The sequence below is a fragment of the Lonchura striata genome, chromosome 9, assembly GCF_050655825.1.
Source record: "Lonchura striata isolate lonStrDom1 chromosome 9, ASM5065582v1, whole genome shotgun sequence".
In the NCBI taxonomy this organism is placed as follows: Eukaryota; Metazoa; Chordata; class Aves; order Passeriformes; family Estrildidae; genus Lonchura; species Lonchura striata.
This window is the reverse complement of record NC_140711.1, coordinates 20,520,004-20,535,358: the sequence shown is the minus strand read 5'-3', so window position 1 is coordinate 20,535,358 and position 15,355 is coordinate 20,520,004. Positions and strand designations below refer to the sequence as shown.

At 47.0% G+C, this 15,355-nt stretch overlaps 1 protein-coding gene across 1 annotated transcript; it reads right to left on the bottom strand.

Annotated features, from left to right (window-relative positions):
• Window positions 1-6,294: 6,294 nt before the first annotated feature.
• Window positions 6,295-14,834, bottom strand: GMNC (geminin coiled-coil domain containing). The gene is made up of 5 exons (XM_085587805.1): window positions 13,339-14,834; window positions 12,400-12,556; window positions 12,186-12,271; window positions 10,645-10,761; window positions 6,295-9,257 (listed from the first exon to the last, which is right to left on the bottom strand). The coding sequence occupies exons 1-5, from the start codon at window positions 13,339-13,341 to the stop codon at window positions 8,613-8,615; spliced, it is 1,008 nt and encodes a 335-aa protein (XP_085443931.1). The 5' UTR covers window positions 13,342-14,834; the 3' UTR covers window positions 6,295-8,612.
• Window positions 14,835-15,355: the final 521 nt, after the last annotated feature.

The window sequence follows — 15,355 nt, the reverse complement described above, 5'->3', positions numbered from 1 at the left end:
CTCTGATAAAGAGCCCATTCCAGAACAAAGCAAAAGGTAAGCAGAGACCCTGTTAGGTGCCCTGGGACAGTGATATGTTGTCAAGAGTAGCATCCCATACTTTCCCAGTAGAAGCATCTCATTCCTACTTAATTTTTTCAAATTGTCTGGTCTTTTGTCTCCTTGATGTCCCTTTAAAGACTGCAGAAGGGGTCTGTAAGCCACTTGGGTGACACTAACTGTTCCTCTGGCTGAAGTGTTTTGATGGCAGAGGATGGGAAAGGCAGAAATGAGGATGTGAGGATAAACAAGTCCTGACAAAACAAGCAGTTGCATTGGTGGCTCTTAGAAATGAGGCAGTGTGACCCATCCTTGTGGACCCAGGGCTGGCACCAAACCTTGCACATCAGATAGCCAGAGAGGGAATTGCAGTGGCAGTTCACAGGAGAATGGTGACAGTGACTCAGTCCCTGGTGGCTGCTGCTGTAGCTGAGCATGAGTTCATGCACTTGCAGTTGTTATTCTCATAGAAAAAGCCAAGTCATGGAAGATTTTAACTTCCAATTTGCAGTGCATTGAGGGAACTCATGTCCCTGTTGTGATGTGGATCCCAGTGTTGCATCCCTGGAGCAGTGACACACAGCATGGCTGTTTCTCATGTGGCAGCTCCAGGACCTTCTTATAGCACAGAAACCTGGATCAGCCCTTGGATAAGGGCTGACTGGTTTCTTGTGCTCCATCATGCTGCTGCTTCTAATTATACTCAATCCTATCTGATTAAATGAGACTGGAATTTAGTGGCTACTCCTTTTCTCTGCTGCATCTGTCATTAATATCCAGGGCCCCAAACTCAAGAGCTTTTGCAGCCCCTTCACGTTTCTGGTCACATCTTCTGGAGAACTCGTCCAAAGGTTCGGTGTTGGCAACTTCTCCCTTCTTGGATGATACAGTAAAAATATCTGGAAGTGCTTCAGGTTTCTGGAGTTGAGGTACTGCTAATCTTCCCTCTGTGAATTCTGGATTAAATTAGGACTTGCTTTACAGGAAATTTTAGGTAATGTCTGCCTGTATTCACAGCTCAGTCATTTATTTGGGTGTAGCCCAGTAGTCTGAATAGCCTGTGATTTACTGCCACCAGTGAAATGAAACAGAATCACTTTCTCTGATTTATATCCTCTATTGTAGTTAAATATTTACACAGTATCAAGATCTTTATTATTGAATGGCTTACAGATAGGCAGCAAATGTTTGTATACCTCTGGAATGGCCACAGGGCCATTGAGGTAATGATATTTCATTTTGAAAAAAGGTCTTTTGCTAAGAAGAAACTTAAAGCTCTCTAAGTTCCATTTTATTCTCGGGGTTGGACTTAGTCATGCTGATTTCAGTGGGTTACTGCAATTCTTATAGACTGTAAAAGTTTAGAAAAACACCTTTGTTGAAATGTGACTGTTGTAGTGGAGGAACATGGCATCTTTCCCCTAGAAATGTTGTTGATTTATTCAGGTAAGAAGGCAAAAAATTTACCAGGCTAATATCACGCTCTGAAGGAAACTGAAGCTGGCAGGTTTGAACAATACTACCAGTACTAAGTCAGTGTTGCTCCATTCACCTGCAGAAAGGTATCACTAAATATTTCATGACCCATAGATAAACAAAATTAGCCCTGTTTCCTGAAGCAAGAAGGGATCTTGTCATTCCTATTTGCTTTGTTTGATTCTATCTCCAAGGGAGGGAACTGGAACTCAAAGCAGGTGCAACAATTACAGCTGAGTTTGGATATTGCTGAGCTGATCTTTGCTTTACAGTAATATTCAGAACTTGGGAATGAACTGACCTGGATTTCACTATTGGTGAAGATTTTGTCTAGATTTGGACAAGAATGTGTATTTCTTAGGAAGAGGAGTTGCTTGTGTCTTGGAACTGTGTGGTTTTATAACCAAAAGAGATGCCAACTTTTCTTAAAACCAGAGTCTCCCTAGAGTCTTTCCATCAGCATAGGTTTTCCTTTTTTTCATCACTTTTTGATGTTGTTGGATCATTTGGAGCGCCTGGATTTCAAATTGGACTAGATGAGCAAAAAGTAGGAGGGCGGCAGAAAGGTAGTTATTACTATATTCTTTCTCTTGATTACTGAAAATCATTGCAGCAGCTGTCTTTCATGTAATTCCAGAGTGGATGTTGGAGAAAAACAGAACAATGTATGTATATTTTAGGTTCTACTTGTTAGTGTAACTTGGAAAAACCTTTTAGCATGTGGGTGGGAGGCTGTTGGGAATCCTAGTCTTGGGGAAGAACAAAATTTACTACAGAGTGATTAACATTTGTGATATAATTTCCTATATAATGGAGATCATATTCCTACCTGGATAGTCTAAATAATCCTATAACATAGAGTGATGATTATTTTAAATCTGTAGTAACAAGTGTTTCTGTAGAATCAAGCTTATAATCAAACGTGCAATGCTTTGGAGGTTACATAGATGCTTTTCTCAAAGGTCACAGGGATTTTTTGGTTTCTCTGTCCCAGCTGGGAGGCAGTTGATAACCTCTTTATTCTGTATCTGGGATAAGCTGCAGTTCATACCACTGGTAAAGGGGAGCTTTCCAGCTGACACTGCCTCTACATGCAGTGATACAGAGTAGGATACTCTGAAATTACCCTGCCTGTCACCCAGCTGCCTCACGGCCTGGACAGAGGAGCCCAGCACTGCGTGTACCTGCAAAGTGTCACTTATGGTTACCAGGGATGTAGCCCCGTGGATGTGGTATCCCTCCCTGCTTCCTCGCCCCCAGTCGTGTTGTCAGGTAAAGATTGCCTCGAGATCAAAGCAAGCCCATTTTCCTAACCAACGCCATCAGGTGCGACAGCGTCCTTCGAGTTGGTAGCTGCTGGCGAGGGGACAGGGCTGTCCCAGCTGTCGCACCACGGCTGGGCAGCGGGGATATCGCGGTGTGTCTGCCGGGACCCTCGCTCGCCCCGCGGCTCCCGCAGCCGTGCCCGCAGCGCGCCTGGGCCCGGTTCAGCACCTTGGCCAGGGCCGGGCGGGCCGTGCCGGAGCCGGCGGCGGCCCGGGGGCGCCGAGACCCCCCGGTGTGACCGCCCGGGGACACAGCCCCGCAGCGGCAGCCGGCACCGCCTCCGGCTGCCACCGCGCTGCGGCCTCGGCTGCTGCGTTCTGCACAGCTGGCCTCGCGCGGCACATCTGGCACACCGAGAGCGCATTCGCGTTCTGCACAGCTGGCCCCGCGCGGCACATCTGGGACACCGAGAGCGCATTCACGTTCTGCACAGCTGGCCTCGCGCGGCACATCTGGCACACCGACAGCGCATTCGCGTTCTGCACAGCTGGCCTCGCGCGGCACATCTGGCACACCGAGAGCGCATTCGCGTTCTGCACAGCTGGCCTCGCGCGGCACATCTGGCACACCGAGAGCGCATCGGGCTGTCAGGACCCCATTCCGCGCAGCTGGAAGCTGGCTTCGATGACGTTGTTTGTGCTCCTGAAAGCGTCACAAAGCTCCCAGTTCCTGACCCTGCGTTCTGTGATCACTAACGGAGAATGATGTCATGGTGGGAGACGTTACACATGCAAAGATTGTTTAGTAAATGAATATTCAGAGCGATCTTTGACTAGTAACAGCTTTGGTGGCAGAAGTTGTTGGGAGCTTCAGCTAACCATACTAGTACTAAAGCCACACTTCAAGTGGGATTTTAAAAAATAAATTAGGGAAAATGGGGACCTCAGACCTCCAAGCTCTTCATACTCATACCGATTTTTATAATCTGTTCCTTATGCACTATTATAATACTGATTTCCTTGGGCTACACTATGTTTAAGCATTCAGCCTTAAATAATGCAGTGATGCACAACTAATGAAACAGAGGAATGACTGGAGAGATGGCATTTTAGGTGAATCACAGCTCATTCCTCGAATTATTTATAGACTGCTCTCTCTTTACGACAGGGTGTCAGCTATCTGGCAACAGGCCAGAGTGTTTATGAATCATCTCATAGACGTAGTATGGCTTCAAGATGAGGGCAAAGAGATTAAGGAAGGCTCACTTTGTGTCTTTTCATCAGCAATAAGCCATCTCCATTCCAATGAAAAATCTCTCTGGTCCCAGCTGCTGCATGGTTACCAATAAACCTGCTCATGTACAGAAGGGCAAGTTAATAACTAACACAGCTTTTCTTTGTTGTCAAGTGGATCTAAGTAAAGGTTTGCATTTTTTAATCAGGCTTTTCTGTCTCACCTCCAGTCTCTTTATGTGACACCTCAGTGCCATTTTGCAATTCATCATTTCAGAGTCAAAATCAGGAGTAATGAAAGTACTATAATGAATCAGGTTGTCCTGGATCAGGATGCTCAGCTGCCTAGGAAGGTATAAGTGAGAGAGGCAGATGCTGCAAAAACAAGAGACTAAAAGCACAATATTTCCCTCTGTCCTTGCTGTTTGGTAGCATGGCATATATTCCAGAGTCAATGCAATAATGGATCACTGCAATAGGCTGTGCAAGCCCAGGCTGAAATGAGCACACCTGTGGCTGTCAGTATAGATGGATCTGGTATCATAAAATCATGGCATGTCCTTGTGTGGACACTTGTGACTGCAGGAAATGAAGGTCCCTTTCAGTCCTCTGGGGAGATATGTAGGTGCCAGGTGGATGCTGTGCTGTGTGAATAACAGTCCCATGGTTTAATAGGTGCTAAAGTGGGCAGAAAGAATTGCATCAATTGGCTGTTAAGTTTTATTAGACATAACTTAGTGACAATAGTAAAATTGACATTTACATATAATCATGGCCTTTTTAAATCACAAAAATCAGGAACATCACCATATTAAGTGTTAAATTAACTTCCATTTCTGTTAGAGTACCTTTCTAGAAGCATGGATTATTTTAAACAATGCAGCTGCACATTACATTCACATAATAAAACAAACTTCAAATAAAAAAATAAAACAAATTATGTTAATACAAGATGAATATTTACAGACAAGGAAGTTCACTGCTGCTCAAAGAACCACCCAGGGCCCTATGGCTGTTCAAGTCATAGTTCCCCATCCTGGAGTTTTATGGGCCTGGCACTGATCCTTGGCAAGAGGGAACTTCTTGGAGTTTGCAGCAGCAAGAGTTGTGTTTTCTTGTTAAATAGCTATGAACTGGTCCAGTGCTGAATTCCATAGAATCCAAAGCATAGAAACCAGCTGTAATACCAGAGGCAGCATCAGAACATAGATCTTTTTCCTTCTGGCCCTTGTTTCCAGCTGCCTGTTTTTTGAAATTAGAAATACAGTACCAAGCTGAAACTTGTCTCTGCTATCTCCTGGCTACATAGTTGTGACGGCAGTGTGAAGAACTGGGTTTTGTTTCCACTTTTTCCTTTCATTGCCATTGACCTCTAGCTACCTCTGGGGCATAGGAATGTGTCACGGGCTTCCCTGGGCTTTACCTCAGACATTCCATGAGAGCAGAGTGGCTTTGAATCTCTTTCCTCCACTGGGAATGGATACAAAAGGCCAAACAGGGAGGATGGAGCACAAAACAAAACTGAACACCCATTTCACAGCTCCATCTAGGCTTTGTACCAGCAAGAACTTTCCCCCCACATCTTTGCAGGCCAAAGTACTGCACCATGTTAATGGAGCTTCAGTGCTTCCAGGCCCAAGGAAATCATGGGGACACAGCAGGTTCAATCAGCATATCCACCCAGCACCAGCCCAGTCAGTAACTGTGCTCACATCTCTCCATGTGACAGCAATCTGCCATGAGATGTCTTCAGCCCCTTACTCATTTTCCACATCTATTACACCTGTAGGAAGGCAGGATTTTCAGAGGAAGCAGGCAGTTTAGAGTGAGGTATGCTGAGCAATGGCTTTCTTTTGGCAATAGGAGCAATATTTATCTAAAGGAATGGTTTGGTCACTGTGCTGATTTGCTTGCTGTGGGTTGGTGTTAGACAAATCCTGTTTCTATTCTTCATGAAACTCAGGAAATACTGCTTCAAATGGTGGTGTCAGGGTAAAACAAACCACTCTTATTTGTTAAAATGCTTTGGAGATTTTTCTGTTTCCTTTCCAGTGTGCTCCCTCCAGTACCCAGTAGCATCATTACCACTGAGAACTTTGCTTAAGCAGTTGCCTACACCAGAATTTTAAGTCTGCATGTGCAGATCAGTAGCACCCATCAGCTGACAGGAGCAGCACATGGGATACTCTACCCAAATGAACTCCAGTAAAGTAAGGCTCAGAAAACAATTTCTCCAACAGGACTCAGTACCTTCATATAGAGTAAAATTCAGGAACCCACTGGAAAAGATGAGGATTCATTCAGGTAAATAATTTTCTCATGTTCATAATTTATTTACTATGAGACAAAGGGTCAGTCACCCCTGTACAAAAGGCTGGCAAAGGCTCAAGCATCAGTTTGTTCCTACTGGAACCCTACTTCAGGATTGTACCAAAGAGCTGACACTTTTGTTCTGGCTCTCTGCAGAAGTTCTCACATGCAGTGATATAAAAATGTGGAAAGGAAATGTCAGGCAAATGGAAAGCTTTTCTCCCACTTCAGAGAAAAAAGCCCTGATTTAAGATTTATTGGTAGTATAAAAGCACTTATTAGTGCTGCTGACTCCATAGCATTAAAATTCACATCTAATAGCATTCTCTAGTGTTAGAAAACAGAGATGTTTCTCTACTTCTGTTTTACAGCTGCTTTGAGAGATGTGGCATCTACAGCTGTGTTGGGTGCAGTCCTCTGGCCACACTGCCTTATTCCCAGTTTGTGTGCATCCTCCACATCACCTCTACCAGGGGTTCCCATCACATACTCGGGTTTAGTTCAGGCATTTTCTACAGTACCACACTCATCAACAAAACTCCAGTGATAGGAGTATTTTCTTCATTGCTCTCTTATATAGTGGGGCAAGGGGAGAATAATAGGAAAGAAATGCATTGAGAAAAAAATGAGTTGTTTGTAGGACAGGGGTTTTTTTTCAGCTTTCACTGAAAAGCAGAAAAGTGCTACAGAAACAGTGGTCTTATCTGATCAGTCTCCATCAATCTACCACAATTTTATGGACTACAGCAAAGTCCCCAAACAAATACCTGTATTTATTCCATGAGCATTGTTTGGTTTGGTTTTTTTGGGTTTTACTGAGGTTTTTGTTATGGTTTTCTTCTGCAGTGGTTGTTGTGTGGGTTGTGGTGTTTTTTTAGTTTAGTTGACTTTTTAATCCAGTGAAATAATGCCAACAATCAGTGCTTTCATATTGCCTATTCTGGAAGTCTGCCACAGTCATTTTAAAGTAACTACCCAGAAATACAGTTTGTTTATTTAGAAGTCCCTTGGGAAATCATTACTGCTCCTGATGGAATGTCTCAAATGTTGCAATTCTAAGGCACAACAGGCTATTAGAAGATATTTTTATCCTCTAAAAACAGAGGAATATTCTGTTTTCTATATGAAAATAAGCCACTTAAAAAAAAAAAAATCTTGATTTTGGTTATTTTTACTTCAGTCCTTCCTCAATGTCAGTGGCCCCATTCTGAAAGCAAGAATAACCAAGCCAATCTATTTTGAATACTCAGGCATCAAACTACTGTAGAACTGAAGACAAAAGTAACAAAAAACAGTACTGGTGAACTTACTTCATGTCCATTGACTTCATATCATCAAATCATTAATGTAATTTAGTAGCACTAGTGAAAGGTAAGTCCTGTGCAGTGCTAGAGCACCTTCTCAGAGAGTTTTAAAGCATTCTCAAAGTAATGCTGGTCTTACCCTCAGCCCATCCCAGTCTGGCAGACAGAGAGGCAGAAGCTGGCATTGAAGGTGGGGTTCCCAAAGACCCGCTCCAACCACTAAGTGCTACTGCCTCCCCACATGTAAACTCCCTTTGTTCATAGACAAAATACCTTTAAAATGTATTAGTAAACACATCAGTCTCTTAATCACACCTTAGGAAGATCCCCTGCCCTTGCTGAATCTCTTGTAACTAAGCAGCCTCTGAGCATTAGAAGTAAATCCTGTTTTTATTTTGAGGCATCATCAAAGAATGTGACAGCACCATGGAACTGCAGGTAGGTCAGTTTTGTGCAGCACCTAAGGCAACCATGGATGCTTGTTAAATCCAAGGCTATCTGTGTAGTCAAGAGAGACATAAATCACTGAGAAACTGCTGATCCTCAGCCTCCAACATATGCCTCCTTTGTTATCTGTGGATATCTGTGAGACAGGTGCTATTTCCAAAGTGAGAGAGGTGTATTCCCAAAGTGCTTTTCAGTTTGGTGCATGTGAAGGTTACCATTAAAGGTGAAAGCCCTCCAGCCTGGAAATTACCAGTAACAAGGAAGAGCTGATGACAAAACCTCAGGAAACAAGTAAAAGCAAGTATCTCAACATAGCCACAAGAGAAAGGAATCCAGTTTGAACGTCTGGGGCAGAAAATTGTCCAAGTGCAATCTGGAGTCACATCTGTGAAAATCTGTGAGGGAATGAGGAGTGGGTTAGTGACAAAGTAGAATTTAAAGAAGCCCAAAAGGGGTCCTTTTTCCTGCCTGCACCTGTCTGATGCACAAGGTGAAGTGTGACTCCTACATCCTCTATGTCTGACCTTGATCAGGTGCATCATTCAGCCTGCTTGGGCACCCAGGTGAATCTCCACCCCCCATCGTCGTCCCTGCGCACAAAGGCCTGTCCTTGGTGGAAGCTGTGCGTTCTCACATTGCGGTGGGGACTCAGGGACGTTGTGAAGGCCACTTCTGTTTTGTTGGGTGACAAACCACCAGTCAAATAAGGCAACCCATAGGCTGGGAGGGAGGAAACACTTGGCACTGGTGAGGAGATGCATGGTGCTGAAGAAAATTGAGGAAGGAAAGGAGAATCCTCGCTGCATGGATGGGTGCTGCTGCTGCCTGGAGGAACATGGCTGCAGCCAAACACTGCTGCTGCTCCTTCCCTCTGCTCATAGTCTGCTGCTCCCCCAGGGCTCAGGCAGTATGAGTCTTTTCCAAGGTCTGGGGACAGGGCACTGTAGTTAGCTGAAGCTTCATCAATGGTGTTCACATCTTTTAATCCCAAGGTCTGCAAGACCCAACTGTCCACAGCAGGGCTGGCTTGCTCTTCACAGGCAGTGAATTCATTGAAGAGGTTCCTTCTAGCTTTGGAAGCATGAGGAGTTTCTTGAGGAACAAAGCAGTGGTCCTCTTTTAATCTCCTCTTGGTACTTTTGAGGATAGAAGAGGTTTTTTGCCCATGGTCAGACAGTAGTTTCTATTAAAAAAACCAAAACAACAAGGTGGAAACAGAAGATTAAAATTTGAGTTTCTAGATACCTGAGAGCAACATGTTTCTGGCCTCAGATGCACAAGATGGTTACTACTTGATTACTCCTGTCCTTACAAAGACTTTTTTTTTACCCTCTGCTTAAACATATGGGTATGACCAACTATTTTCTATCTTTACAGTGTCTGTAACAACCCTGTTCCTGAAAGAGAAGAGTGTGACCATGTCAATAAGACTTGTGCTTTGATGGCATTCCTAGCCCTGAGCTCCCACCTGTCTCTGTGCCAGAAGTGCTCTGCAGGTGAGCAGGGAATGGGGGGCAAAGTGGCAGCCTGACAAAGAGGTAGTATGCAAAGGTAACTCGAGCTGGGAAAGGGAGATCCTGACAAGGCAGTGCCCAGAGCATCAGCCTGAGTGGCACTGCACTCATCAATTCACCTCAGTTGTCATTATCCCAGGACAAAGGCCCTTCAGGCATCCAGGTATGGTCAAATGAAGGCAAAATGAACAAGGAAGCTCCTCACCATCTGGGGATTACTGCTCAGACACCTCCCATGACAGTTCCACACTGGACCCTTCTCCACATGACACAGGGCGTGGCCATGTCTCCCTGCTGTGCCCAGTGAAGAAGATCTTTCCTACTGCCAGGAGCCAGGTCTGGCCATGGGAAGGAAGATGCCATGCTATCAACTCATCAACAGGATGGAAAATGAAAGTCTCCTATGTCCTACAGTCTTTTTTACTTCATGACCAATCTACAGAGTTGAGCAAATAATCAATAGTTCAGTTTCACGGGCAAGGCTGGAATAGCAAAAAATGTCTTTAAGCTGACAAGAAAGGATTATTTTCTTTATTTTTGTTTACATGAGAGACAAAGAATCCAAATGTTCAAAAAATGACCCTTTATACTTAGTTTAACAGAATGTTTCATCCAACCTGAAATGTTTCATTTTGTATTTCCCCATTAAAAAAAAACCCATGCAACTTTTTAATTAATTGGCTGGAAAAAAAAAAATCCTTATCAAAGGGATAATTTACAAAAGAGAGACATTCAAAATACATATATTCAAATTTGAACTTTTTACTGAAAAAAAAAAAGGCATTGGAGAGAATAATTTTACCTTGACTATATAATCTTATCTTACTTATAGCTAATTAATAAATTAAACTTAATTATCTCAAGTTCTACACTGTCTTCAGAGTCAGAACCTGCCAGGATATCATTCCTGGAGCAAACTGTCACCTTTGTGAATTTAAATGTGAGTTCCACTGCAGGTTGTCTACACTCTTAGATTTTTCCATATATTTTACTGGCATGTACCTAATCAACCTGTTCCTTTTGCACACATTTGTATGACAGGTTTGAACACAATACCTTGGCTTTTTCTTCTAAACACTTAATCAGGGCAGAATTCAGGTATTGTCGGAGGTTATTATTTTCTTCATGTAACCTAGCAAGTTCCTCTTCCTTCTGAAGCAAAGTATCTTGAAGCTGTGGAATAGAGATATTGATGAATAGATGTTGACTCTGTAACTTAATAGCAATTGCCCTCTGGTACAAGCTGCTTGGATTTGATGGTCTGGGTGTTTGCTTTGTGAGCTCAACCCACCCCCTCCAGCCTCTTGTCTCTATAAATCTAAGTGGCATGACTGTTCAGTTTTCACTTTTGACTTCCTTTAATCTTAAAGTGAGTGTTTGAAAAGATTTCTCTGAAAAAAAAACCTGCAACCACAGAATAACAATAGAAATTAATTACAAGTAGCCCTGTGAGCAGCCAGATATGGTCACAGGCATGACAGCAGCTTCAGCATCTCCTCTTGAGCTGCAGTAAACATCCCTTTGCACCCCTCCTTCCCATTTATAGCTGGCTGATAAAAAAAAAAAAAAGGAGAAGTTGCAAACTAACAATTTATGGGGATAGAGTAAAGAAGGAAGATGCAGTTGCCATTCTTAATGATAAAGCAGCACTCAGTGATCTCTTCAATTCTGGACCCTATGTGCCAGCCCTGGTACATATACACAGTTGAGAGAATCCCTGGTCTCAAAAGCTGAACAGGAATGGCAGACACCTAAAATGGGAAGTATCTGCCATTTTCTATGGAAAATCTAAGTGTTAATAGATAGATTTCTGGCTCCTGATCACAGCTCTGGGGACTTCTTTAGGAGGACAAAGAATCTTCTGCCAAGGACTACAGGCATCTTCTGAGCATAGACTCGGTCAAAAACAGACTTAAATGATTGAGGCAGAGCCAGAGAAAGAAGTACACTGACATCTGGAACTATGGTTTGATTCCAGGGACCTTTAAGATAATATATGAATTTTCAGTGACTTGACTGTGTCAAAACATCATTCCAAGTACTTGATCAGAATCATCAAACTGGAGTTTCTTCATCGAAGACAGTTCAGAGTTTCTCCTGTCTCGTTGGGATTTACAAAAAAAAAAAAAAAAAAAAAAAGAAATATAAGAGAAAATGAAGTAACAAGGAAAACCTGTTGGTCAAAACAGTTGATCCTCTATGTAATTAGGCAATTCTGGTGGAATCATTTCGCATGAAGTTAAACCTGGTGGAATCAGGACACACACTACCTATTTTTAGCCAACAGCATCATCCGAGCCTGAGGTCCCCAGCGTTCATGCCCCTAGTTTTCTTTAGTGCCAAGACTGCTGATGCAACATGATATAAGAGGGGAGGAATGGATAGGGAATCCCACCACAGTTGGTCCAACTTCACAGGACAACATGGGGGAGACAAATACATCAAGCAAGGAGCAGCAGTTTTGTGTCTCTTTCCGACATCGTTGCCAGTGACAGGGAGACATGCCATAAGCCAACCCAGAAGGTGAAATACGTGACACAAAGTTCAGGAGCTCCGTGGAGTGAATCCGTAGGTGCTGCGGGGCGCAGAGCCCTTACCTGCTTGTTTCTGTAGAGCTGGGAGGACAGCTGGTCTCCCTGCCACGCCACGTCCTGGGCACCGAGCTGCGGGCTGCAGAACCGGCCTGCGGACGAGAGCGGGGTTAGCGCGGCCCCGGACCGCTCCCAGCGCGGCCGGGGAGCGCGGCCGCTCCCGCCGCCCCGGCGGCCGCCGAGCGCACTCGCCCACCCGGCGGCCGCCCGGCGCACTCACCCGGCGGCCGAGCGTCCCGCCCGCCCTGGCTGTGCGGCGGCTCCGCGGCGCAGACGGCGGCCCAGGTCTCCTTGGAAACCCCGGCGGGGGTGGACCAGGGGCAGGCGCAGCCCGAGCCCCCGGCGAAGTCCGGCTGCGGGCACGGCCGGCCGGCGCTCTGCGGAGGGAAAGGGGCCGAGGCGATGGGGCGCTCGGAGAAGCGGTGCCAGCCCGGCCCCGCCGCGCCCCGGCAGAAGCGCCCCGGCGGGGCAGCGCTCTCCCCGCGGCTGTCCCGGCCGGGCTGTGCTCAGGTGCTGTCGCGGGGCAGCCCCACCGCCCGAGGCAGCGCCCAGCCCTGAGCCGGTGCCCGCTCCCCGTTTTCCCGGTGGCACCGCTCCGTGCGCCGAGCGTGGGCAGTGCCGCCCCGCCAGCCCCCGCAGCATTGGGACTCCGGGCACAGCAGTGCCAGGGAGGCGGCTCAGTTTCCTGCAAACCCCTGGGAAATGCTACGGTGCTGAGTGGGTTTAGGGTGAAGGGAGGTCCAGTGCTGTCCTTGGCCAGACCGTTCCTGCCACCATGGGTATTCGACTCAGCTCCAAAGCAGCAGCATAGAGCCAGCAGAGTCACCTCCTGGCTGCTCGCACTCTCTTCTGCCCCTGCAGTTCTGCAGGAGTTCCAGACCGCAAAGCCTGGGCTTGTCTCTGGATTCACCCTTTCTCCCTCCTCCAAATAAGCCTCATCTGCAGAAACTCTAAATCTCTGCAAGGAAGGCAACGGCAGAACTTGGGAGTCTCAGTCAGGGAGTCTGCCCACCCATGGGAAGGCACAGCAGCAGAGACTGCACTGGCAGGTAGAGAAGAGCCCTCTCCCATCTTAAGAGGGCACAAAATCTATTGCACTCCCTCAAGGGAGCTTCTCCTCTTCTGCCTCGAGGTCGAGAGAAATGCAAAGAGCACTTACCATATTAGTGGCAGAATGAAATGCAGGTCTTGGGAGCACGTTTCTGTTAAAGCCCCAGAGAGGTTTAAATGGCTCCGAAGGAGGGGGAGAGGGGGGAGACCGGGGAGGCGAGTTTAATCTAAAGGAGCTCCCAGTGACGCCTCAGAGCTCTCCTGAAACCCAGCAATCTGATTTGGTGTAAAGCTGTCAAACTTGTGACGTGAATAAACAGCAAACTTGCTGAAATCAAAGTCATTCTGGTCCCACAAATCAACACAAGGAAGGAGGGAAAAGAAAAGGAGGGAGAAGGAAAAAAAAAGTTTCCACACACTTCGGGGCAGTAGTGAACTGGTGTGTCTGAGTTTCACTCCAGGAAATGAACAGGCTTCCAGGGAAGCATCCCACATGCTCAGAATAAGGCTGCTGGTGTTGCTGGTGAGTTTTTTGTTTTGTTTTGTTTTGAAGACTTGTTTGCAGTTGTAAAATCCAGCAGGAAGAAGCAAGTCTGTCCAACCTGCCTGGCTGATGGAGGGGGTTTTGCCCAGGTTCTCAGAGGTGTGTAGATGCAAATATGATTCAGAGGACAGACTTCTGGGGACCGTTCTGAGAAGGAAAATGCAAGTTTCAGAACAACAGAGTCTGCAAGGACAAGCTTCTGCAAATGTTTCACTATAACAAGAATGTTTTCTGTCAAGCCCTGGACTTCTAGAAGATCTTAGGATATAAATGTGGCAGTGGTAAAAGATTTATTATCATAAAGGATTTACTACCATAATGTTGCAAAAGCCATGGACAGGACAGGTTTGTGAAAGGCAGAGATTGTCTCCATATAGTCACTTCTGCTTTGTATCAGATTTACATAGCAATCAAAATCCATGGATAAACTTGAGTTTTTCCCAGAGGGGAGCAAAAAAACCAAAAAATCAAACAAAAAAAAATCTTCACTGAGGGTCTGCCTTTGAATAGCATAGGGAATGGTGGGAATAGAGCCAATAGCAGAGCAGTTGTTCTGCCAGGACCTGCCCCTGCTGTGGCAAGGGCTGTTCCAGGTGCTATCCCGACCTGTCTGCAGACAGCCAGGATGAGGCTGGGCCGAGGGCAGGCTGTGCTGGCATATGGGATGGTCTTTAATTCCTCCCCTGCAGGATGCTCAGTGCTGTTCTCCCATGAGCAAGCCTCAGGGGCAATACCTGAGGGACAAACCAAGAGGGCCATTTGCCATCCATTCTTTTGTTATGGCCATTTTCCTAGGTTGGTGCCCAAGGTAAACTGACAGTTATACCAAATTAAGCCCCTGCCATCTCCTGCCTGATGTTTTTTTTCCCAACAGAAGCATTTCAAAAAGGCCTCTCACTCAGTGTTTGGGGTCACACTTTAGATTTCTTAACCCGCAGCGTAGCAGCACTTGATAACTGCTGTGATGACCCATTCCCTTCAGATGCCACGGCCGGTCCTGTGCTGGCTGCTGAGGCACTGGAGCTGTGGGACACACGCCCCACACGCCGCACGGCCCAGCGCAGCTCCTGGGCCGGGTCTGGCCCCGCAGCTGAGGTGCCGCAGGGCGCTGCGCCGCCGGCGGCTCCCTCACAGCGGGCACAGCCCCGGCCAGCACCGCTGCCCCGGGGACGGCAGCGCGCTGGGTAAGGGCCCGGCGCAGGCGGGTAGAGGCGGGAGAGGAGACGTCCCGGGGCGGGTAGGCTGGGGAAGCCCTCAGCGCCCGCGGCAGCCCCGGGAAGAGGCGAACACCCCGCGGACTCCCGGGCAGCGCCTCCGGGCCCCTCACCGCCCGGCCATGCTGGGGCTGCCCAAGATGGCGTCATCAGCCCGCGCCACCCCCGCCGGGCGGGGAGAGCGGCGGGGAGAGCGGAGCTCTCCTGAGGGGCCGGGACTGCCCCGCTCCCGGTGCCCGGAGTGCCCCGCTCCCCGTGCCCGGAGTGCCCCGCTCCCGGTGTCCGCACTGCCCCGCTCCCCGTGCCCGGAGTGCCCCGCTCCCGGTGTCCGCACTGCCCCGCTCCCGGTGCCCGCATTGCCCCGCTCC

Excerpts from the sequence above, each read along its gene's own strand:
- GMNC (XM_085587805.1), bottom strand. Across the intron at positions 12,272-12,399 it reads GCGGGACGCTCGGCCGCCGG|GCCGGTTCTGCAGCCCGCAG; the intron begins GTGAGTGCGCCG and ends TCTCGTCCGCAG. Across the intron at positions 9,258-10,644 it reads GTTTAGAAGAAAAAGCCAAG|AAACTACTGTCTGACCATGG; the intron begins GTATTGTGTTCA and ends TTTTTTTAATAG.